The 17,659-nt window shown below is 42.3% G+C and overlaps 1 protein-coding gene across 2 annotated transcripts in view; it reads right to left on the reverse strand.

Moving 5' to 3' along the window:
* Positions 1-17,659, reverse strand: part of adgrv1 (adhesion G protein-coupled receptor V1) — a 113,375-nt gene that overhangs the window by 69,604 nt on the left and 26,112 nt on the right. Inside the window, exons 19-44 of one of the 2 annotated variants that reach the window (XM_061767260.1) lie at positions 16,047-16,173; positions 14,922-15,145; positions 13,737-14,453; positions 11,405-11,778; positions 9,492-9,671; positions 7,821-8,001; positions 7,554-7,747; positions 7,330-7,459; positions 6,904-6,984; positions 6,579-6,718; positions 5,456-5,821; positions 5,129-5,372; positions 4,341-4,556; positions 4,045-4,260; positions 3,713-3,957; positions 3,428-3,609; positions 2,856-3,354; positions 2,450-2,759; positions 2,109-2,318; positions 1,907-2,037; positions 1,695-1,794; positions 1,413-1,592; positions 1,135-1,298; positions 894-981; positions 689-712; positions 85-163 (exon numbers count right to left, since the gene is read on the reverse strand). In XM_061767260.1, the coding sequence (XP_061623244.1) occupies positions 85-163; positions 689-712; positions 894-981; positions 1,135-1,298; positions 1,413-1,592; positions 1,695-1,794; positions 1,907-2,037; positions 2,109-2,318; positions 2,450-2,759; positions 2,856-3,354; positions 3,428-3,609; positions 3,713-3,957; positions 4,045-4,260; positions 4,341-4,556; positions 5,129-5,372; positions 5,456-5,821; positions 6,579-6,718; positions 6,904-6,984; positions 7,330-7,459; positions 7,554-7,747; positions 7,821-8,001; positions 9,492-9,671; positions 11,405-11,778; positions 13,737-14,453; positions 14,922-15,145; positions 16,047-16,173 (5,602 nt within the window). The remainder of the gene's footprint in view (positions 1-84; positions 164-688; positions 713-893; positions 982-1,134; positions 1,299-1,412; positions 1,593-1,694; positions 1,795-1,906; positions 2,038-2,108; positions 2,319-2,449; positions 2,760-2,855; positions 3,355-3,427; positions 3,610-3,712; positions 3,958-4,044; positions 4,261-4,340; positions 4,557-5,128; positions 5,373-5,455; positions 5,822-6,578; positions 6,719-6,903; positions 6,985-7,329; positions 7,460-7,553; positions 7,748-7,820; positions 8,002-9,491; positions 9,672-11,404; positions 11,779-13,736; positions 14,454-14,921; positions 15,146-16,046; positions 16,174-17,659) is intronic. The other variant, XM_061767261.1, reaches the window with a different exon arrangement.

Below are 17,659 nucleotides of genomic sequence, written 5' to 3' on the forward strand. Positions count from 1 at the left end.
GAAACCACAGAATATTAACATGAGACTCATTTTTGAATTGTAACTTGAACAATTGTCAATAATAAACGTGCAGTGCTTTCTTACATGGTGTTCGTCCATTCAACGACTCCTCTAATGCCATCATTAGCAGCAATGCTGACCTCTGCCACCAAACCCTCAGTGTCTATGGCACAGGATAATATATGAAGAAGATCAATATCGATGAGTAGTTTAAATGTTAAATACAAGCTTTAGCGCTACCATTTCTGCACTACATAGCAAACTCTAGAAGCTCTAAAAGGAGTTTGAACAGCCATATTTAAGGTGGACCTCCCTTTAGTCTTTCTATGACCAAGTGATGGGGAGGCCAGTTGTGGCTTTAGTTAGGTCACTTAATCTGCTCCCATCAAAACCACCAAATTCCTCTTTTATGGAAAGCATCCCTCTCTGTCCAAACCACATGACTAATGCCATGTGTGACTGACTTCTCTCATTCACAAGATGGACTATGGCATGAATTAGGGCAGTAGTAGTTGTAGTAAATAGCCAACTCTCGCATGCTGCATTCTGATCAACTTAACTATAGGGCCAGAGTTACATACAAATAAAACAAAACTTGGGAATTATAGCCGTTTCTCTTGCTGTGTTAATATTGAGCCCTTTATGGAACACTTAAAGACCTTTATGCACAGATCAAAGCATAAATTACCTGGTAATGTGCAATACACGACTTCTAGTCACACAGAGCAAAGTAGTGAAGGGTTGTGAGAAAGTATGAAAAGAAAGGAATTCAGAAAAAAAGACAATGTGCAAAATATACCCATAATCTATCAAAAATGTCCATAAATTATTAGAGACAAAACAATAGTTATGAGTAAAACCCAACCCAACAAGAAATTCATTTAGTCTTATACCTAGTCGAGGAACTGTGGCAAGGGTTGTTAGAAGTACTGCTGATGTAATGTTGACCAGGAAGTATTCCTGCAACTCTGGAATGTCATCCTAGTAAAACAAACAAACAAAAATGCTTCAAAATAAACTATTTTCTATGAGTAAATAGCATAAATCTTCAGTCTTATAAATGGCAGCTCGCTCTCCGTGCAGTTTACTGAACATGGACTTTATGCGGTCACTTTGAGGGGAGAATGTATTTACCTCCAATATGGTGACAGGGATCGCAACAGAAGTCTGACCCTCCTGAAGAATCACAGAACCTGTTCCAGCCAAGAAGTCTTGTCCTGGGTCAGCAAGAGCACCTTCTACCTGGGAGAGGTTCTCCAGGGAACCTTTGAGAACCTCATAGGTGACATTCACAGCTCCTGACCAAAGAATTGTAAGTAATACTCTCAGTTCAATTATACATAAAATCGTGTGCACAGGAAGTAAATTGATAAGGAAACTTCACTGAATCATCTAAAACAGGACCAACTGACCTGAAGCCCCAAACTCCCTGTTGATGTAGACGTTTATGGTGTGCTCTCGCTCCTCAGTGGTCACCCTTAGGGACGATGCTGCAATGGTCAACAGCCCATATGGTTCATCACTGGTATCCACTGTAAACACCGCCTCACTTCCCTGAATGTCAAGTGTGGCGTGGCCTGGCACCGCAACACCTTCAACAGGGCAATGGCATTCTATTTATTTTTCTAAGTTTTGCAGAAAGTTTTTCATTCACACATTTCCAATACAAAATCAACTGTGATGATGTGTGTTACCAAAAGTTTGGATGCTGGTCAAGAAAACTTTGTATACAGATTTGTCCTCTGGTATGACATCATCAAGAAGCTGTACAACGATGGTATTATTCAGCTGTCCCTGTAAGAGAATCAAAAGAAATATGTCGGCGAAACTAAAAGATAAAAATATAGTCGTCATTTATCATATATCGCCACATCATGAAAGCCTTCTTACAAGACAAGTGTTTTACCTCATGAAATAAAAGTCTCCCTGAGTTGTGAGTGAAGGTCTGTTCTAAAAGGGGACCCTGTATTGTCCAATTCACTGTGACATTACCCACGCCTGGAGCAGTCCTCAAAACTAACAATGCCAGCTTTTCACCTGTAAAACAAACAAAAAAATAGTCTAGTAGGTCCAGACTAATTGTCAAAGCATTACAACTGGCAACCCACCCTCTCTGGCGATGACTGAACGTGATGCTGGATGGAAACCCACAATGCCGGCCACATTATCATTAGCCAGAATCACGATGTTGACGGTATCCGAGCTGGGGAGGATACGACTTCCTCCCTCCGTATTAACAAGGCCAATCAGGAGGCTCTCGTTGTCTTCTGGCTCAATATCGTCTCTGATTACAATCTCAATTGTCTTCTTGAGATCACCTGTAGACACATTCCAAGAAAAGTGGTTTCAAACGTAGATTAATTTTCGTGACTAGCAAGATACCCAAGACTAAGCTCATAAAGTAAGCAAGTTAACTGCATATTATTGCAAAAACAGGTGATAGGCTTACCATCAAAAACCAAAGTTCCCCCAGTTCCAGTAAAGTCTCTATCTGGTGTGGCTTTTCCTCCAACAAACCTCCACTCCACAGTGACCGTCCCCAAGTTGCCTCCTCTCCTTTCAACGACCAGAGGAACCACCGTCAAAGGCTCTTCACGAACCTCAACGTAGAGCCCTTTGTTGGTGGCATTGGGATTGGCGCTGTATATCAAAAACACGCCAAACGCATCCCCGTTCAACCCTATGGTGACCACTGCTTTATGTGGCTGGCCAATAGAGGGCAGGTTCTTCTGGTCTGTGGTCAAATTCATCAGTCCTACCTTCAAATGACATGAGGCATTACATGTGTAACACAACTTCAAAACAATGGGTAAAAAAAAAAAAAACCACAGCAGTAATAATATGGTGCTAAATACCTTTAAGATCTGTACAGCAAAGCTTTCATCCATTTCAGGGAATTTATCTGTCAAAATGAGCACAGTGAGGTTTGCTTCCCCTGAGCCGTCCTCCATAAAGGCACTTTCGGCCATCGCGGGGATGTAATCGGTCCCTGCAGAGGCTTGGCTGCTGTACAGGACAGTAGCTGCAGTCACATTTTTCACATAAGTCATGACCTGAGACGTTGTTTCAAGTTTCTCATCCCCTGAAGTCACCCAAGTGCAGGGTAGCGAGATTGTGCTCGAGGATAGGGAGAAGGCTTGGCAGGCACGTTCTCTCAGGCAGGCAGCAGCACAGGCAGACAAGGGATCCTTCTGACCAGTGATGTTAAGTGAGCCTTGAGGGGAAGTGGCTGGAATCCCTGGTTTTGGGATGTCATAGTAGGCCAGCAAGTTCTGGCCCTCAGCCTGAGCTGAACCGACTGGGTTGATCTCCGATGTGCTGTACAGGATTTGCAGGCGGCCGAAGTTCCCTTTTCTGAAATTCAAGCCATGTGATGATTATGACAGGAAATGTACCAAACATGTCATGTTCCAATTATTACAGCTACCTTCTGTGGACAGTAATATTGGCTCCAAAGACGCCTTCCAGTGGCTCCTGGATGCGGTAAACAGACTGTCCAAAGTACACGATGCCATATGGATTGTCATTAGCAGGCACTTTAATGTTAACAGATGAATCAGTTCCGAGGTTCCCACCATTACTGGCACTGGTGAGTTCTATATTTATAATCTAGCAAAGACATGAATAATACAACATGTTAAGGATTGAAGGTAATTGATTCTATTGGTACACTTTATTTTGTTGTTGTTTTTTTTGTTTGTTTTTCTTTTACCTCAGTGATTTCAGGAACATCATCCGCTAAGACCTCCACTTGGAGAGTCTTCATGGTCTCTCCGGGAGCAAAGGTCACCTCTCCCGATGTAGGTCTGATGTCCCCCACTGCTAACTTACCACTGACAGTGGCCTTCCATTGGACTACCACTGTCCCAATAGTACCAGCATTACGAACTATTGGCAGTGCAACTTCAATAGACTCTGATGCTGGTTCCTCTATGGTGACTGGAGCAGCATGGAAGACTGGGCATGACAAAATATAGTTAGAAACTTGCTGTAGCCATACATGTAATAATATAAAATGTAGTGGCAAAATTGACCAAAACTAACCAAAGGCACCAAAAGGGTCATCAGAAGGCAATATGGTGATGATGGCACGTGTGAGCTCTCCCAGCAGAGCTCCTCCAGTCGTCTGATTGATCAACTCAACAACAACGGTCTCCTCCAGTTCGGGGACCACATCATTGATGACATAAATGGGTACCGATTTGCTGGATTCCCCTTCAAGAAGGACGACATCAGTGGAGGCTACGCTGTAATCTTCACCTGAAGGAAACGCATGTAAATCTAGATGAAGGATGGAGACAACAGATGGTAATAGCTCATAACTCCACTTAGAAACTTACTGACTCTGGCGGTCAAAGCCACGGCTCTGAACTTGACGGATACGTCTGCAAATATCCCCCCGACACGCGTGACATTTATGATAGGTCCAACATAGTCTTCAGCCACGCTGACAGCAGAAGCTGACAGCTGAAGGACACCAAAGGCATCATCACTAGCCTCCACTATCACCTGGGCTACAATTTCTATACTGGGGCCAAGAGAGGGGGAGTTGGAAACTGGAAAGGAGTAATACGACAATGTTAAATCACAGAAATATATGTAATACACTCACTAAATTAGGTGCACCAACACAATTTAATAAGATTCTATACAAGCGCTGTACTACAAGCCAGCATACTTTGGTGTGCCATGAGAAATCACCAGGTGTACCTGATCCAATTTCAGTTTTGTGCTCAACTAAAAAGGCCAAGATTTACACTAAATGCCAGGTACATTTTAGTAAATTGATATGAGATTATCATTATTTCACTACACTTACATTTCATGACATTATTGTTTGGTGGTGTGCAGTGATAAAACATGTGCCTCGGCTCAATAACGTTTGGGAAACACTGCCAGAAGCTGTACGAAAAACAGTTTTGACTGACACTGTTAGTGAGGCACTAATTCTTAAAATTCTACATACATGTTATACTTAGATATAGATTATGCTATTTGAACTGTATTTAATGTTCTTGTTAGGGTTGCACGGTATACCGGGACTTGAAAAACATCGTGATACCTCGCCGTCAAAAATAAAACAATACCTTGTATTTTCAGTACTGGTACTTCTAAGAGTGTCACTTACTAGGCCTCTCCTGGCCTCCTTTGACAAGCTGAACGCTGATCAACTGTACAAACACAGACTCGTCTCTCTCTGGATCCTCATCATCCAACACTCTGACAGTGATGTTTGCTTCACTTTGATTGGCCAAGAAAACAATTGAATCTAGGAGTGGAACAAAGTCTTGCCATTCAGAGGCTCGGCCCACCCCGGGTGTCCTATAAGGTGCTGGATCTGCTTCCTTTAGTGTCCTGAATGTGACTCGCACCTTGGCAAATGGGAGGAAAATGACACAGAAGTCAAAAGAATAAACACTGTTGTAATAGGATAGTGTCACAAAACATTACACACCTGTCCCATCAGGCCTTTCTGTCGCAGTATGCTGAGGGTAACAGCTGAGTCTCCTTCAGGCAGGCAAATGGGCCTTGTTGTGTTGGCAAAAACAAAAACACCATATGGGTGGTCACTGGCGAGCACAGTTAGCGTTGCAGAAGACTTGACACCCAGACGTCCATGAGACACATTAACCAAAGACACGGTAAAACTCATGTCCAATTCAGGGACCTCATCCTGGGCCACAGTAATGATGATGCACTCTGATGTCTGACCAATGCCAAAGGAGATGTTACCAGACTGATTCAAGAGTTCCCCTTGGGAGCTAGGATCAGCTTCCCAGTTCACAGTTACATTGGAGAGATCACCAAAGGACCGATCCACCTGGGAGAGGGAAGCAAGATGTTGCAAAATGAGGTACATACCGTACAATTCTTTATGACACATTTAAGTGGACTCCTTTAACGCTTATACTATTTCAAAGCTAAGCCTACACTTTAAGACACTTAGATGTGTGCTGGACTTTACTAACTGATGAAGTAAAAGTCCAAGACAAACTTGCCAGTTGACACAATCCATTTATTTTCTCCAAATATTTTGTTGTGACCATTAAACTCTGATAAGTTTCCTATAACTTTTAAAGACATTTACAGCAACAAGCTGTTACAGTGGTCAAAAAAGGGTTTTCTTCTTCTGGTTGGAACACCTAACAAGGCAAAGGAAGGTTCCTACTAAAATATTGTCGAATTAACCGTCAATTATCCAATGACACCTGATACAAAAAACAAAAACAAAATGCGCAACTCATTGGGATGAAAGAAAACTTATTTTCTGATTCAAACTGCATATTGATTATGACATACTGGGCCTTTCACGTGAGCACAATAAATGACATGGCACAATGGTATTGTGAAAAAAACAAACTAAGCATGCCAGAAACAATAGCCAGAGATAGCTGAACCCCTTATTTTTCCCAAAGCCACTAGGAGGCAACAATACTGTATTTGCTTGGTGTCTTGGAATGTCTCATTATAAACTGTAGCTCCCAAATGATTTATTTATTTGGCATTTTAGGCCAATGTCTCACCGAATTCCCAATTTCTGGGAGAATTAACATTTACGAAAAGCTAACTCCACAGACCTGTAGAACTACAGAGCTCTGTCCATCCTCAGGTTCTGTTCCGTTAACGGACAGGAAGCCAGGGCTGAATTCAAAGACCCCGTGGGCATCATCAGAGGCTGCAATGGTGACCGTGATGCGGGAGGCGGCTCCCAAGCTGGCTACACACACACACACACACAAGCCTCATGGTAAGAAGACATTTTTTAGCAAATCTAGAAGACGCACTATGCGAATCAGTTCACTCAAGAGCCTTATAAACAGTCCTGTTTAAAATCTTCTTTATTCATTCTTATGGATTTTTTATTCCACAATAAATGGAGGATTTGGGGAGGTGGACACTTACCATGGTGGAGAAAAGATGAAGGCAGGAAATCAGAGTCACTCTCCCCACTACCACTTTCCTCAACATGCAGAAAGTGATCCACTGGTGGATCACAAATCAGAATCACACATGAGGAGGAAGGGGGTTCACACCAGGGAATCAGATCAGGAGATCCGATATCAAAAAACACATTGGAAGGAAGGTTGATAGGTAGAAATGTGGGAAGTGGTTTACAAGACAAGATGCACTAAAACACTGCAGGGTTTCTACCAGTTGGTTCACAGCTTTAGGATTAAGGATTTCGAAACAATACAACATACTCTTAAGGTTTACATTTTTGTACAGTTTGGAATAACTGCTGCTAATCTGGCAAATTATTGCAGAAACCCTACAGGGGAACGGTAAAGCAAAAACCACAACAAGTAGATAACTGTATTGTTTTCTCACCTCCTACATCAGTATTGTAGAGCTCCACTCTAAAGTCCTTGTCCAGCTCAGGGACAGGATTGTCAATGATGGTTACCGTAATGAACTTTAACCTTTCTCCTGGAAGGAAATCCAGCATACCCTCTGAGTCCTGACAATAAAATACAGAAACATGATCAGATATTACATGGAATTACATGTACATTATGTACATTTGTTGAATTAAAGTGAGAGGGAAAGTTGACCTCATAGTCTTCAGGGCTGGATGCTGTGAAGGGGGTTGTCCTGTATCCCACCATGACCCTCCCCAAAAGCCCTTGGGCCCTGGCCACTGGCAGTCGGACCTGTCCATCTTCCTCTTTGACAGTGATGTGCGCAGGTTCCAATGCAGGGGCAATCAATCCCTCGCCTGGAAGATGAGCTTGGAACTGCAGCAAGCCTGTCAGCAAAAAGACAACCTTGTATCGTGCTAGAAGTATCACAACTGAGGATAAAGCTGTGTAGGTGAATACCATAGGGATGGTCACTCGCCGTGACAGTGATTGTGTTAGCAGAATTACTGGGGTCAATGCTTGCGCCGCTGGCAGGAGTTGAGCCTAGTTTCCCATCACCGGATTCTGCTGACACCAGTATGACTTGAAAGGTCTCTGCCAGCTCAGGGAGGTTGTCATCAAACACCAGTAGGTTCAGTACCTAAAGGATATGTGGACAACATTCTACATATGAATGCTGAACATGGCTCAGCACTCAGTACAGTACAATACAGTATTTGGCCTAAATGAGAAACTCCAATATATAGTGCACTTATTGGATTGGCCACTAGGTGAAGTTGGTTGTCAAGAAAATCAGTCTTTGGGTGACTAAAAACACTGCCGGCACATACGACTTACTGTATGGTCTACACTCTACAGCAGTGGTTTGCAAAGTTTTGACCACCAAGCACCACCTAAAAAAATAATATTTAGCTCTACAATCAGGACTAAAATTAAAATACAGTGGGGAAGTAGGCCTGTTTATAAAAAATGAGACTGGGAATATTCCCAAACGTTTTTTTTAATATTAATTTAAGCCACTGTAACATCAGGCACTGTTTGAACAGTAACAATGCTTTTAAATATAGGATGATTGAAAAAAAAAGAAAAAAAAACTCTTCGAAAATAATAATTCAGTTGAAATGTCCATCCATCCATCCATCCATTTTCTGAGCCGCTTCTCCTCACTAGGGTCGTGGGCGTGCTGGAGCCTATCCGAGCTATCTTCAGGCAGGAGGCGGGGTACACCCTGAACTGGTTGCCAGCCAATCGCAGGGCACATACAAACAAACAACCATTCGCACTCACAGTCACACCTACTGGCAATTTAGAGTCTCCAATTAATGCATGTTTTTGGGATGTGGGAGGAAAGCAGAGTGCCCGGAGAAAACCCACGCAGGCACGGGGAGAACATGCAAACCCCACACAGGCGAGGCCGGGGATTGAACCCGGGTCATCAGAACTGTGAGGCTGACGCTCTAACCAGTCATCCACCGTGCCGCACAGTTGAAGTATATTTCACATAAAAGTAAATAAAAATTGTACCAAAAAAAAGCAATGTACTCAAAAGTTAAATCCAACAAACTCTACCTCAGCAGTGATTCTTTCACGTACCACAAGAGGTAGTATCACTAATGGGCCCACGCCCCATTAGTGGTACTACTACCACACTTTGAGAATCACTGGTCTACAGTATTGCCTTTTAATTTGCATGTGAATGTATTTCTTGGGATGTTCTTGAGTATATTACTATATACTAAAATATAACCACAATATATAATTTACCAGGACTATCTTTTGGTTGGACAATCCTATGAGATTCAATACAAATATAAAATAAAGCAGATCTATTTTGATTGAAGGAGAATATGTCACGTCAGTGATGCAAAAAAATTACGTTTATTTGTCACACTTTCACTCACTCCTTAATACTCAGAGAAAGATTTTGTCTCTCCAATTAACCTAAATAATCGTAAAAATGGCATTAAATGAATAACCCTGTCAATGAAAAGTGAGTTTCATCCCTGTCAATACTGATCTTGTATTGACTCATTGCATGCAAATAAGCATGCTGGTAACAGTTACTGTATGGCACACTTGTTTTCACCCCACTCAAATGGCTTTTACAACTGGTGAGTCATTGTCACACACCTCAGAGCGCTGCCCACTCATGAAAGGAACAACTCCAGTGGCATTGAGAAAATCCTCATGTGCAGGCCTCACACTGTCCACGCCATTCACTTGGGTAACAGAATAATTGACATATACATCGTCCAGAGATCCTCGCATCCGCTCAATAACACAGGAAACAGTTGAACCCTCCTCAGTGGTCTATAAAACAAGCACAAGGAATGGAAACACGAGTTAAATTTAAATAAACCAGCAAGGAAATGTACTACTAAAACTATATAATTTGTACATCAGTAAATTGCAGCTGCTTGGCCAAAATCAGCTACATTCCCTACTCAATTCCAACACATAATGTGATCCAGAGTGATCCTCTTGTTTCTGATGGAATGCCGTCCCTCAGCCCTGCCACCTGTTGCACTGATGAACGTGAGCAACTATACGCAGCTCTCCAGTTCCATTATTGGGAATCCTGATCTACTTCTACAGGAATGCCCCTGATGGATACACTGGCGGCGGCCACGCCATCTGCCGCTCCACCTGAGATCAACGCAACCAATCGAACTAAAAAGGGAGAGTGTGGCCTTTTTGCAGCCATGCATGAAGACTAATGAAAAATGCAGCATGACAGCTGCTTACAAAAAAAGGGGGTTCTGTTACACGTGTCTATGTGTGCATGGTTTCTCTGTAGAAACAGCTGAGTCATGACAGTGATATGCCTCTGCAACTGTAAGCGAATTTACAATACTGTGTTCTTTTTACACCTCAGGTTATTATATTTACATTTGTTAAAGGTTATACAGTGGACCATCCAAAGTTGAACACAATCCATTTTGTGACGTTTAAGTTGTTCAAATATCAAAAGAAACATTTTCCTCTTGGATGTGTAATGAGAAGTTAACGTCTAACACTTTGATGGTGTCTGGAGTTTAATGGATGGTATAAGTGTGCCGTTTGTTGGCAAACGTTTATGGACATTTTTATAATAGGCACTAGCCATTATACTTTCAGCTACATGCTATCTTCTGGACCTTAGCATCTATTTATGTTTTTCTATGTCGCAGTGAGCTCCATGTATGGTTCTATTGTTACCATTAGACTTTTCTCTTCTGGTAAAAATGGAGTGGAAAAGGTCAACACCATCATGTGCACAATTTTCAGGGAAAAGAAAAGAAGATGAGGAGAATTGGGCAAAGGATGCAGTTATGAAGACAACTTTGTTTGGAATGACCCTAGTATGATGTTATTGTATGGGCACAGGGGCAATTACAAGTTGAAATTGTTGATAACCTCTCATGTAATTAGCAGAGTGCTTTATGACCCCTTGTAATGTCCCTTTCATTAGCCTCGCTAATGCAATAGCCTCTCACCAAGAAGCTTGCTTGATCGCATCAGATACTTGATTTTTAGTTTTTTGCAGAGAAACAAAATATGAGAGACTGGACGGCTTGTAATTGTCGATAATAACTTCTCACCTGCTCATGAGCCTCTCGCTAAGGTGCTGGCTCACAGAAACACCAAGCAAGAAGCTAATAACAGCAACATTATGAGGGGACTTTAAGGATTTAGCTGATAAACAAGAGAGGTTATCGGCGATAGGAATTTGTCATGTTCTCTACTATTTTGGTTCAAATGAACTGACATTGCATGTCAGAATAAGAGTAAGTTAATATTCGTGGAAGCTTTTGGAGTGTTTGAGTTTGAAGATTCCACTGTACATTGACAGGAAATCGATTTCTTAACTGATTGTAGCCAAACTTTGGAATGGAACATGGCCATGGAAGAAAAAATTCCATTTGGTGCGCATTTAGGTAGGATCACTTTTATTAACACTGAACTTTCATAAACCTTCCTGACCAAATTCCAGCATATGCAGGCAGTGGTTAGTGCCGTGGGTCATGAAGAAATGGGCGTCGAGATAAACCAAGTGCACTTACGTCAGGTATGCAGCCACCCGTGAACCCAAAAAGCCCGTTGGCATTGTCACTCTTCATGACGCGTATCATGGCCGTGGCCCTGGGGAAGGGCAGGCGGGCGCCGCCACTTACGGCCACCAGCTGCAGGTAGAACAGTTCCTCCCCCTCCTCTTCATCATCATCCTTGACTTCCACCACAAACGACTTCTGGCTCTCCTGCGGCTTGTATCGGAGGTAACCTGAGATGCTGCGCAGGTCCGTTTTTGCAGGTTGGCTGTGAAGCTCATGAATGTGGCTACGGTTCAGTCTGGTATGGTACAAGCGAACATCTTGAAGAAGCCCTGTGTACCGCTGTTGACCTGATGGATCTGATCCAATGAATATAGAAGCAGGACCTAAAGTGGACAAACAGAAAAGAAGTGGGAAATTAACCTATATCAAAAAATGTACAAATAACTCCTCAACAGAATGTGATTAATTTTACATTTTTATGTGTTGTGTTGTTTGCTTTTCTGGTCTAACAAGTAACCTTTACTTGACCCCATTTTTTGCTGAACTACCAATCAAAGGACCCAGTATAATAAAGAACAAGTGCAGGAAATCTGCAACACTGGGTAAGTACAAAGCCCTGATGCAAAACTATCCAACTACAGGTTAAGGAACCACTGGAAGACAATGGCAACTGACACAACTGATTATATGCACGTATTGATTATGACTGAAGTTAACTAAAGAGCCATTTGGAATATTTCCCCCTCCTGAGAACCTTCAGTCCAGGGCGGGCTACCACTATTGTCTCCGGTAATTAGAGGGAGAATGAATACAAGAAGATGCTGACTGATTCCTTTGAGCAGTAACAATATCCAACTGGGCTCACTCAAGCGTTGAAGAGACTCAGTAGTTATGAACAATGAAGGATGGAACGAGAGGTGGGTGGTGTGTGTGCACAGTATGTGTGGGCCTGTATTTTTAAGGAAGGACAGACTTTTTTGCATTTCATGTACACCGACAAGAAACAAAACGGCAACATCCCCTTATAATTCAAAGATTGTATGCTCATGACAACAGAATTAGGCTTTGTGCCTCTGTCACTGACCGTGGTGCTGAAAATGCAGTCTGGACATAAAAAATTTAAAATAATTTGGATTTTAGTTTTATTATCCATCCAGCCATCCATCCATTTTCTATAGCCCTTGTCCTCATTAGGGTCAGCCATTCCAACTGAGCTGACCCTGGGCGAGAGGCGTGGCACACCCTGGACTGGTTGCCAATCAATCACAGGGCTTTATTAATCAAATAGTAATAAAACAAGAGTATTTGGAATTATCAATTAATCTTCTATGGCACTTATTTTTTAATGCTCATGGCAGGGGCTGTAGCCAATTTCAGTTGGAGCATCATCACTATAAAATTGCTTCAAACCAAAAAAAAAAAAAAAAAGTGTAAACCACTACTCTACTGTTAGAAAAATATATGCTTTTGTGCTTATAAAATGTATTCTAGTTAAATATAACCCTGTATAATGTTATATTTAATAAGAGGATAAGAACGGAGACCTTGCTCCTGTCGCTCTCTCTGATATTGTATTATCACTTTGCTGTAAGACAAAGCAAGATGTCTGCATTTTTGGGGGGCGCCAGTTCCATGAGGCAGATGATAACTACCTGTTCGCCTTTGCTTAAGGAGAACTAGGCAGGCACTTCTTAGCAGCAGCCGTCCTGCTTATATTTGAACAGTCTTCTTGGAATTATACACGACGGTGTTGAGCGGGTGTTCTTATTGACCGTAGAAAACTTCACTCACAATATACGACTATAAGCAATATATTCATTTCATAACTGGACGATTGTTCAAATAATGTGAGCAGCTTTTTGCATCTTATATTCTGTCTGCAAGCACAAAACATTACAGTAGTGAGGATGCACTCCAAATAAGGTTAATCCTAAAAATTATATATTTTTCTACACATTACTATTAGAAAGAGCTTCTTCTCTAACCCCAAAAATGTGTTGAACTAATTCAACTACCTAAGCACATAAAGGGTGTTTGTATCCAGTTGAAGAATTGGGATACACCTAATGCTGAGGATGTCTACTAACAAATAGAAAATAAGCACTTTAAATCAATGGCACAAAAGATTATACTAGGAACCAGATTGGGTTACTTCAACTTGACTCAACAGGCCCCTCAATTTAAATTTCTGGATCACACTTGAGAATTGATGTTTTCCAAGCCAATCAGCGAAGATAATAATATTGAAAACATTATAAACAAACACATTGTATTCTAAGTTATAAATGATAACAGCTAAAAAAAAAAGTTAGTAAATGTATGATAATTAAGAGTATTTCACCATCAGCAATGCCTTCTCCTTTGACGCTCTTCAGGCCTCCAGGAATAGGGTTCCCATCCAGGAAAAACTGAATAATTCCATCATCCACAGAAATGATCAAATGTAGCCATGTATTGTCTTCCACAAATTTGGCACCAGTGGCCTGGGCTACTTGGGTATTATTTGATCCTGTCACTGTGTAGTACAACTTCACTGTGATATAAGACTCATTGGTGTGGACTTTCACACCATAATACAAGGTGCCATTTGTGATTCCTTTGGAGATAATGAAGCCATCAGTAGCCACTCTGGGGACCAGCCATGCAGAGAATGTAAAGTTGCCCGGCACAGGAGGTGAATCTTTGGGTGAAATGGTCCCGTAGGCTCCATGACGTCCAGAGAAAAACCATGTGTCTGTTGCGGAGTGGTGTCTTCTGGCACGAGGCCTGAGTTCGACCGCATCCGGGAAGGACGCTAGAAGAAGCAGGTCATCCATCAGAGGAAGACCCTCTGGGAAGTGTCCGGATACAATCTCCCAGGCAACCCGCACGTCGCCAAAAGTACCCTGTTGTCGGAGGATGGTAAAGGAAGTGACGTCCGCCATATCCTCCTCTGACAGTACATCCTCTGCTACTTCTTGGTCCAGATCGCTGTCGGCGATGGCAAACACACCATACGGGTCGTCATTGAAGGGAATGACAAGCGAGGCACTCAGAGAAGTCGCAGCAAGTTGGCCATCTATAAAGATGACAACACGTTATATTTAACCAACTTTTGCAATATGCCTCATATTTATGGTTCGACAGTGTACACCAGGGGTGTCAAACTCATTTTTGGCTAGAGCCACATCACAGTTATGGTTCCACTCAGAACGTGAATGTATGATTGCCTCATATTAATACATATACACAAATTAATGGATAATTACTTTTGAAAATAAAAGCCAGTAAAAACTGTTCAACTACAGTATTAATCAATTTATTTTTTTAAAGTGGGGTTGATAACAAAAAATGCTTGCAATATCTCAATATTTTTAAGTGAAGCCAATTTGGAATTTGGTATTTTAGCAAGAAACACAAAGTCAATGCACACTCTCGTGGGCCACATAAAATGACATGGCGGGCCGGATCTGGCCCCTGGGCCACCAGTTTGACACCTGTGGTGTACACCATGATCCACTTTTTTTTTCTTTTTTTTTTAACTCACAAGAAATATTAACCAGTCTGAGGACAAAGAACTCATTGAATTCTGGAAGCTTATCTGAGATGGCCTCCAGGATGATAGCTTTGGAATCTTCTCCAGTGGTGAAAGTGATGGAGCCAGAAGTCACAGTAAACTCTTGACTTTGCATCAATGGAGTGATGGAGTCATTGGCATAAAGCTGCCAGAAGACTGTTGCATTACCAAAACGACCTCGTGCTCGCAAGACACTGGGGAGAAAAATAGCAACACTGGTCAAGAACACATTCATTGTCTCAGATTTTTTTAGCTGATATAGGACAATTTTGATGTGCTGAATCCAAATATCACACTAGATTTGCTCAATCAGGTCAACTTTTTGAACTGTGGCCACATGGTTTTGTTTAAATGTACAGGTATTTTTGCTTTTGAGGTTCAAATAAACGGAGGTTCATGCCCTGAAGTTTGAACAATGATGATGTAACAGTCAAGTAACGGACTTACTTTTATCAATGTTTCAATTTACAGTAAGCAGAGTTTGTAACATTTGATTAATAAACTTAACAACGTGGCATAAAAACTTGACCTGAACAAAGGAAATTTGGATTCGGCAATGCAAAATAGTCCTAAATCAGTTGAAAAAACACTCACATAAACAAATTTAAAAAAACAACTCACTTAAAAAAATGTGTAACCCAATGTAATAAGATGATGCCTTTTCATAACAGCTCCTCCATTGAGAGGTGCCAATGAAGATAGTAAAATATGGGAATGAAATTCAAATGATGTCAAATAAAGACAACTATGCATCCATTCCTTTTCTATAATGCTTTTTCCTTATTAGGCTACATTTACATTATGTTCCCACCCTGGCAGCCACAATAAAAAAACCCGTTTGCCCGATGCATAGTGCACCTTGGGATTTTTTTTCTGCATTTTCAAGTCTAAGTTTTCTCACGATTTATAACCATATCAATGATGGGCCTGTGACGTATATTTTCTTTTTTTTTGAGGAGAAGGGGGAAAGTTACACCAATTCACCACATTTTAATCATGTACAACCAATGTACATGATCAAATTAAGGATTTTATTTTTCAATGTGGCGACACAGGGCAAGAGGTGGGGAAAACTTTTATTCAAAGACTTTTTACTAGAAGTTATTGCTTTTCCCCTCTTCAACCCTCTTTTCCATTGGCTCCAGTGAGAAAATGCCATTAGCGTCATCATTGGCCTCAATGACCACAGTAGCCGTGTCTGCTCCGTACACCACCGCATCACCTGTGGACACAGATATAATCAAATTATCACTCTTTACATTTCAATATTCAACAAATATTATAGACATCGGATATGGACTGCCTTCACTGCCACTGTCTTCTTAACATGTGCTCACTTAGGACTGTAAGATACATACAGTATAAACGAAAGTGACTGATATTTATCAGAAGCAGTCAGTGAGTAATCCTCACAGTCACATACTTCAGGTTGCTGGACTACGGTACACACTGAAGTAAGCATGTCGGCATTTTCTCATAAGTACAGTGACGGAGTAAAACGAGTGAAGGTCCCTGCATGAATTTGACTGAGGTCTAGCATGAGGCATATTGACTTCTTCAGCAAGACATCTTACTCCACAACTGCCCATTATGCTTTCGACTGGTAAACAGAGAGACCAACTGAGTCGCTGGTCTTTGTGTCTTAGACTATTTGGAGTCTGGTAATTAAGGTCCTGTTGGGGCCCCAGCAGTCTTTCATTGCTCTTACTGACACACAATACCGAGAGTAAGAAAGCACTCAGTGTTAGTCAAGACAGCTCCGTCTGCCTCCGCCGAGGCACTAATATGAAGCTGTCAATAACACAGAGTTAAGTACTGTATAGAGCATTAAACTGAGTGTGCGGAAATTGATGATTTTTTCTATTAACGGGTCCTGTTTTTTTTTTTTTTTTTTTTTTTTAAGGAAATACACGATTCAGCTTGGTATATCTATCTATCCATCCATCCATCCATTTTCTACCGCTTATCCGAGGTCGGGTTGCGGGGGCAGTAGCTTTAGCAGGGACACCCAGACTTCCCTCTCCCCACCATTTCATCCAGCTCTTCCGCGGGGATCCCGAGGCGTTCCCAGGCCAGCCGAAGGACGTAGTCTCTCCAGCGTGTCCTGGGTCGTCCCCGGGGTCTCCTCCCGGTGGGACGTGCCCGGAACACCCCACCGGGGAGGCGTCCGGGAGGCATCCGAATCAGATGCCCCAGCCACCTCATCTGGCTCCTCTCGATGCAGAAGAGCAGCGGCTCTACTCTGAGATCCTCCCCGGATGACCGAGCTTCTCACCCTATCTCTAAGGGAGAGCCCGGACACCCTGCAGAGGAAACTCATTTAGGTCGCTTGTATCCGGGATCTTGTTCTTTCGGTCACGACCATAGGTGAGGGTAGGAACATAGATCGACCGGTAAATTGAGAGCTTCGCCTTTTGGCTTAGCTCCTTCTTTACCACAACGGACCGATACAAAGTCCGCTTCACTGCAGACGCTGCAGCGCTCCGCCTGTCGATCTCCCGTTCCATTTTTCCCTCACTCGTGAACAAGACCCCAAGATACTTGAACTCCTCCACTTGGGGCAGGATCTCATCCCCGACCTGGAGAGGGCACGCCACCCTTTTCCGACTGAGGACCATGGTCTCAGATTTGGAGGTGCTGATTCTCATCCCAGCCGCTTCACACTCGGCTGCGAACTGCTCCAGTGAGAGTTGGAGGTCACGGCTTGT

This window comes from Phyllopteryx taeniolatus, chromosome 3, assembly GCF_024500385.1.
Source record: "Phyllopteryx taeniolatus isolate TA_2022b chromosome 3, UOR_Ptae_1.2, whole genome shotgun sequence".
Taxonomy (NCBI): domain Eukaryota; kingdom Metazoa; phylum Chordata; class Actinopteri; order Syngnathiformes; family Syngnathidae; genus Phyllopteryx; species Phyllopteryx taeniolatus.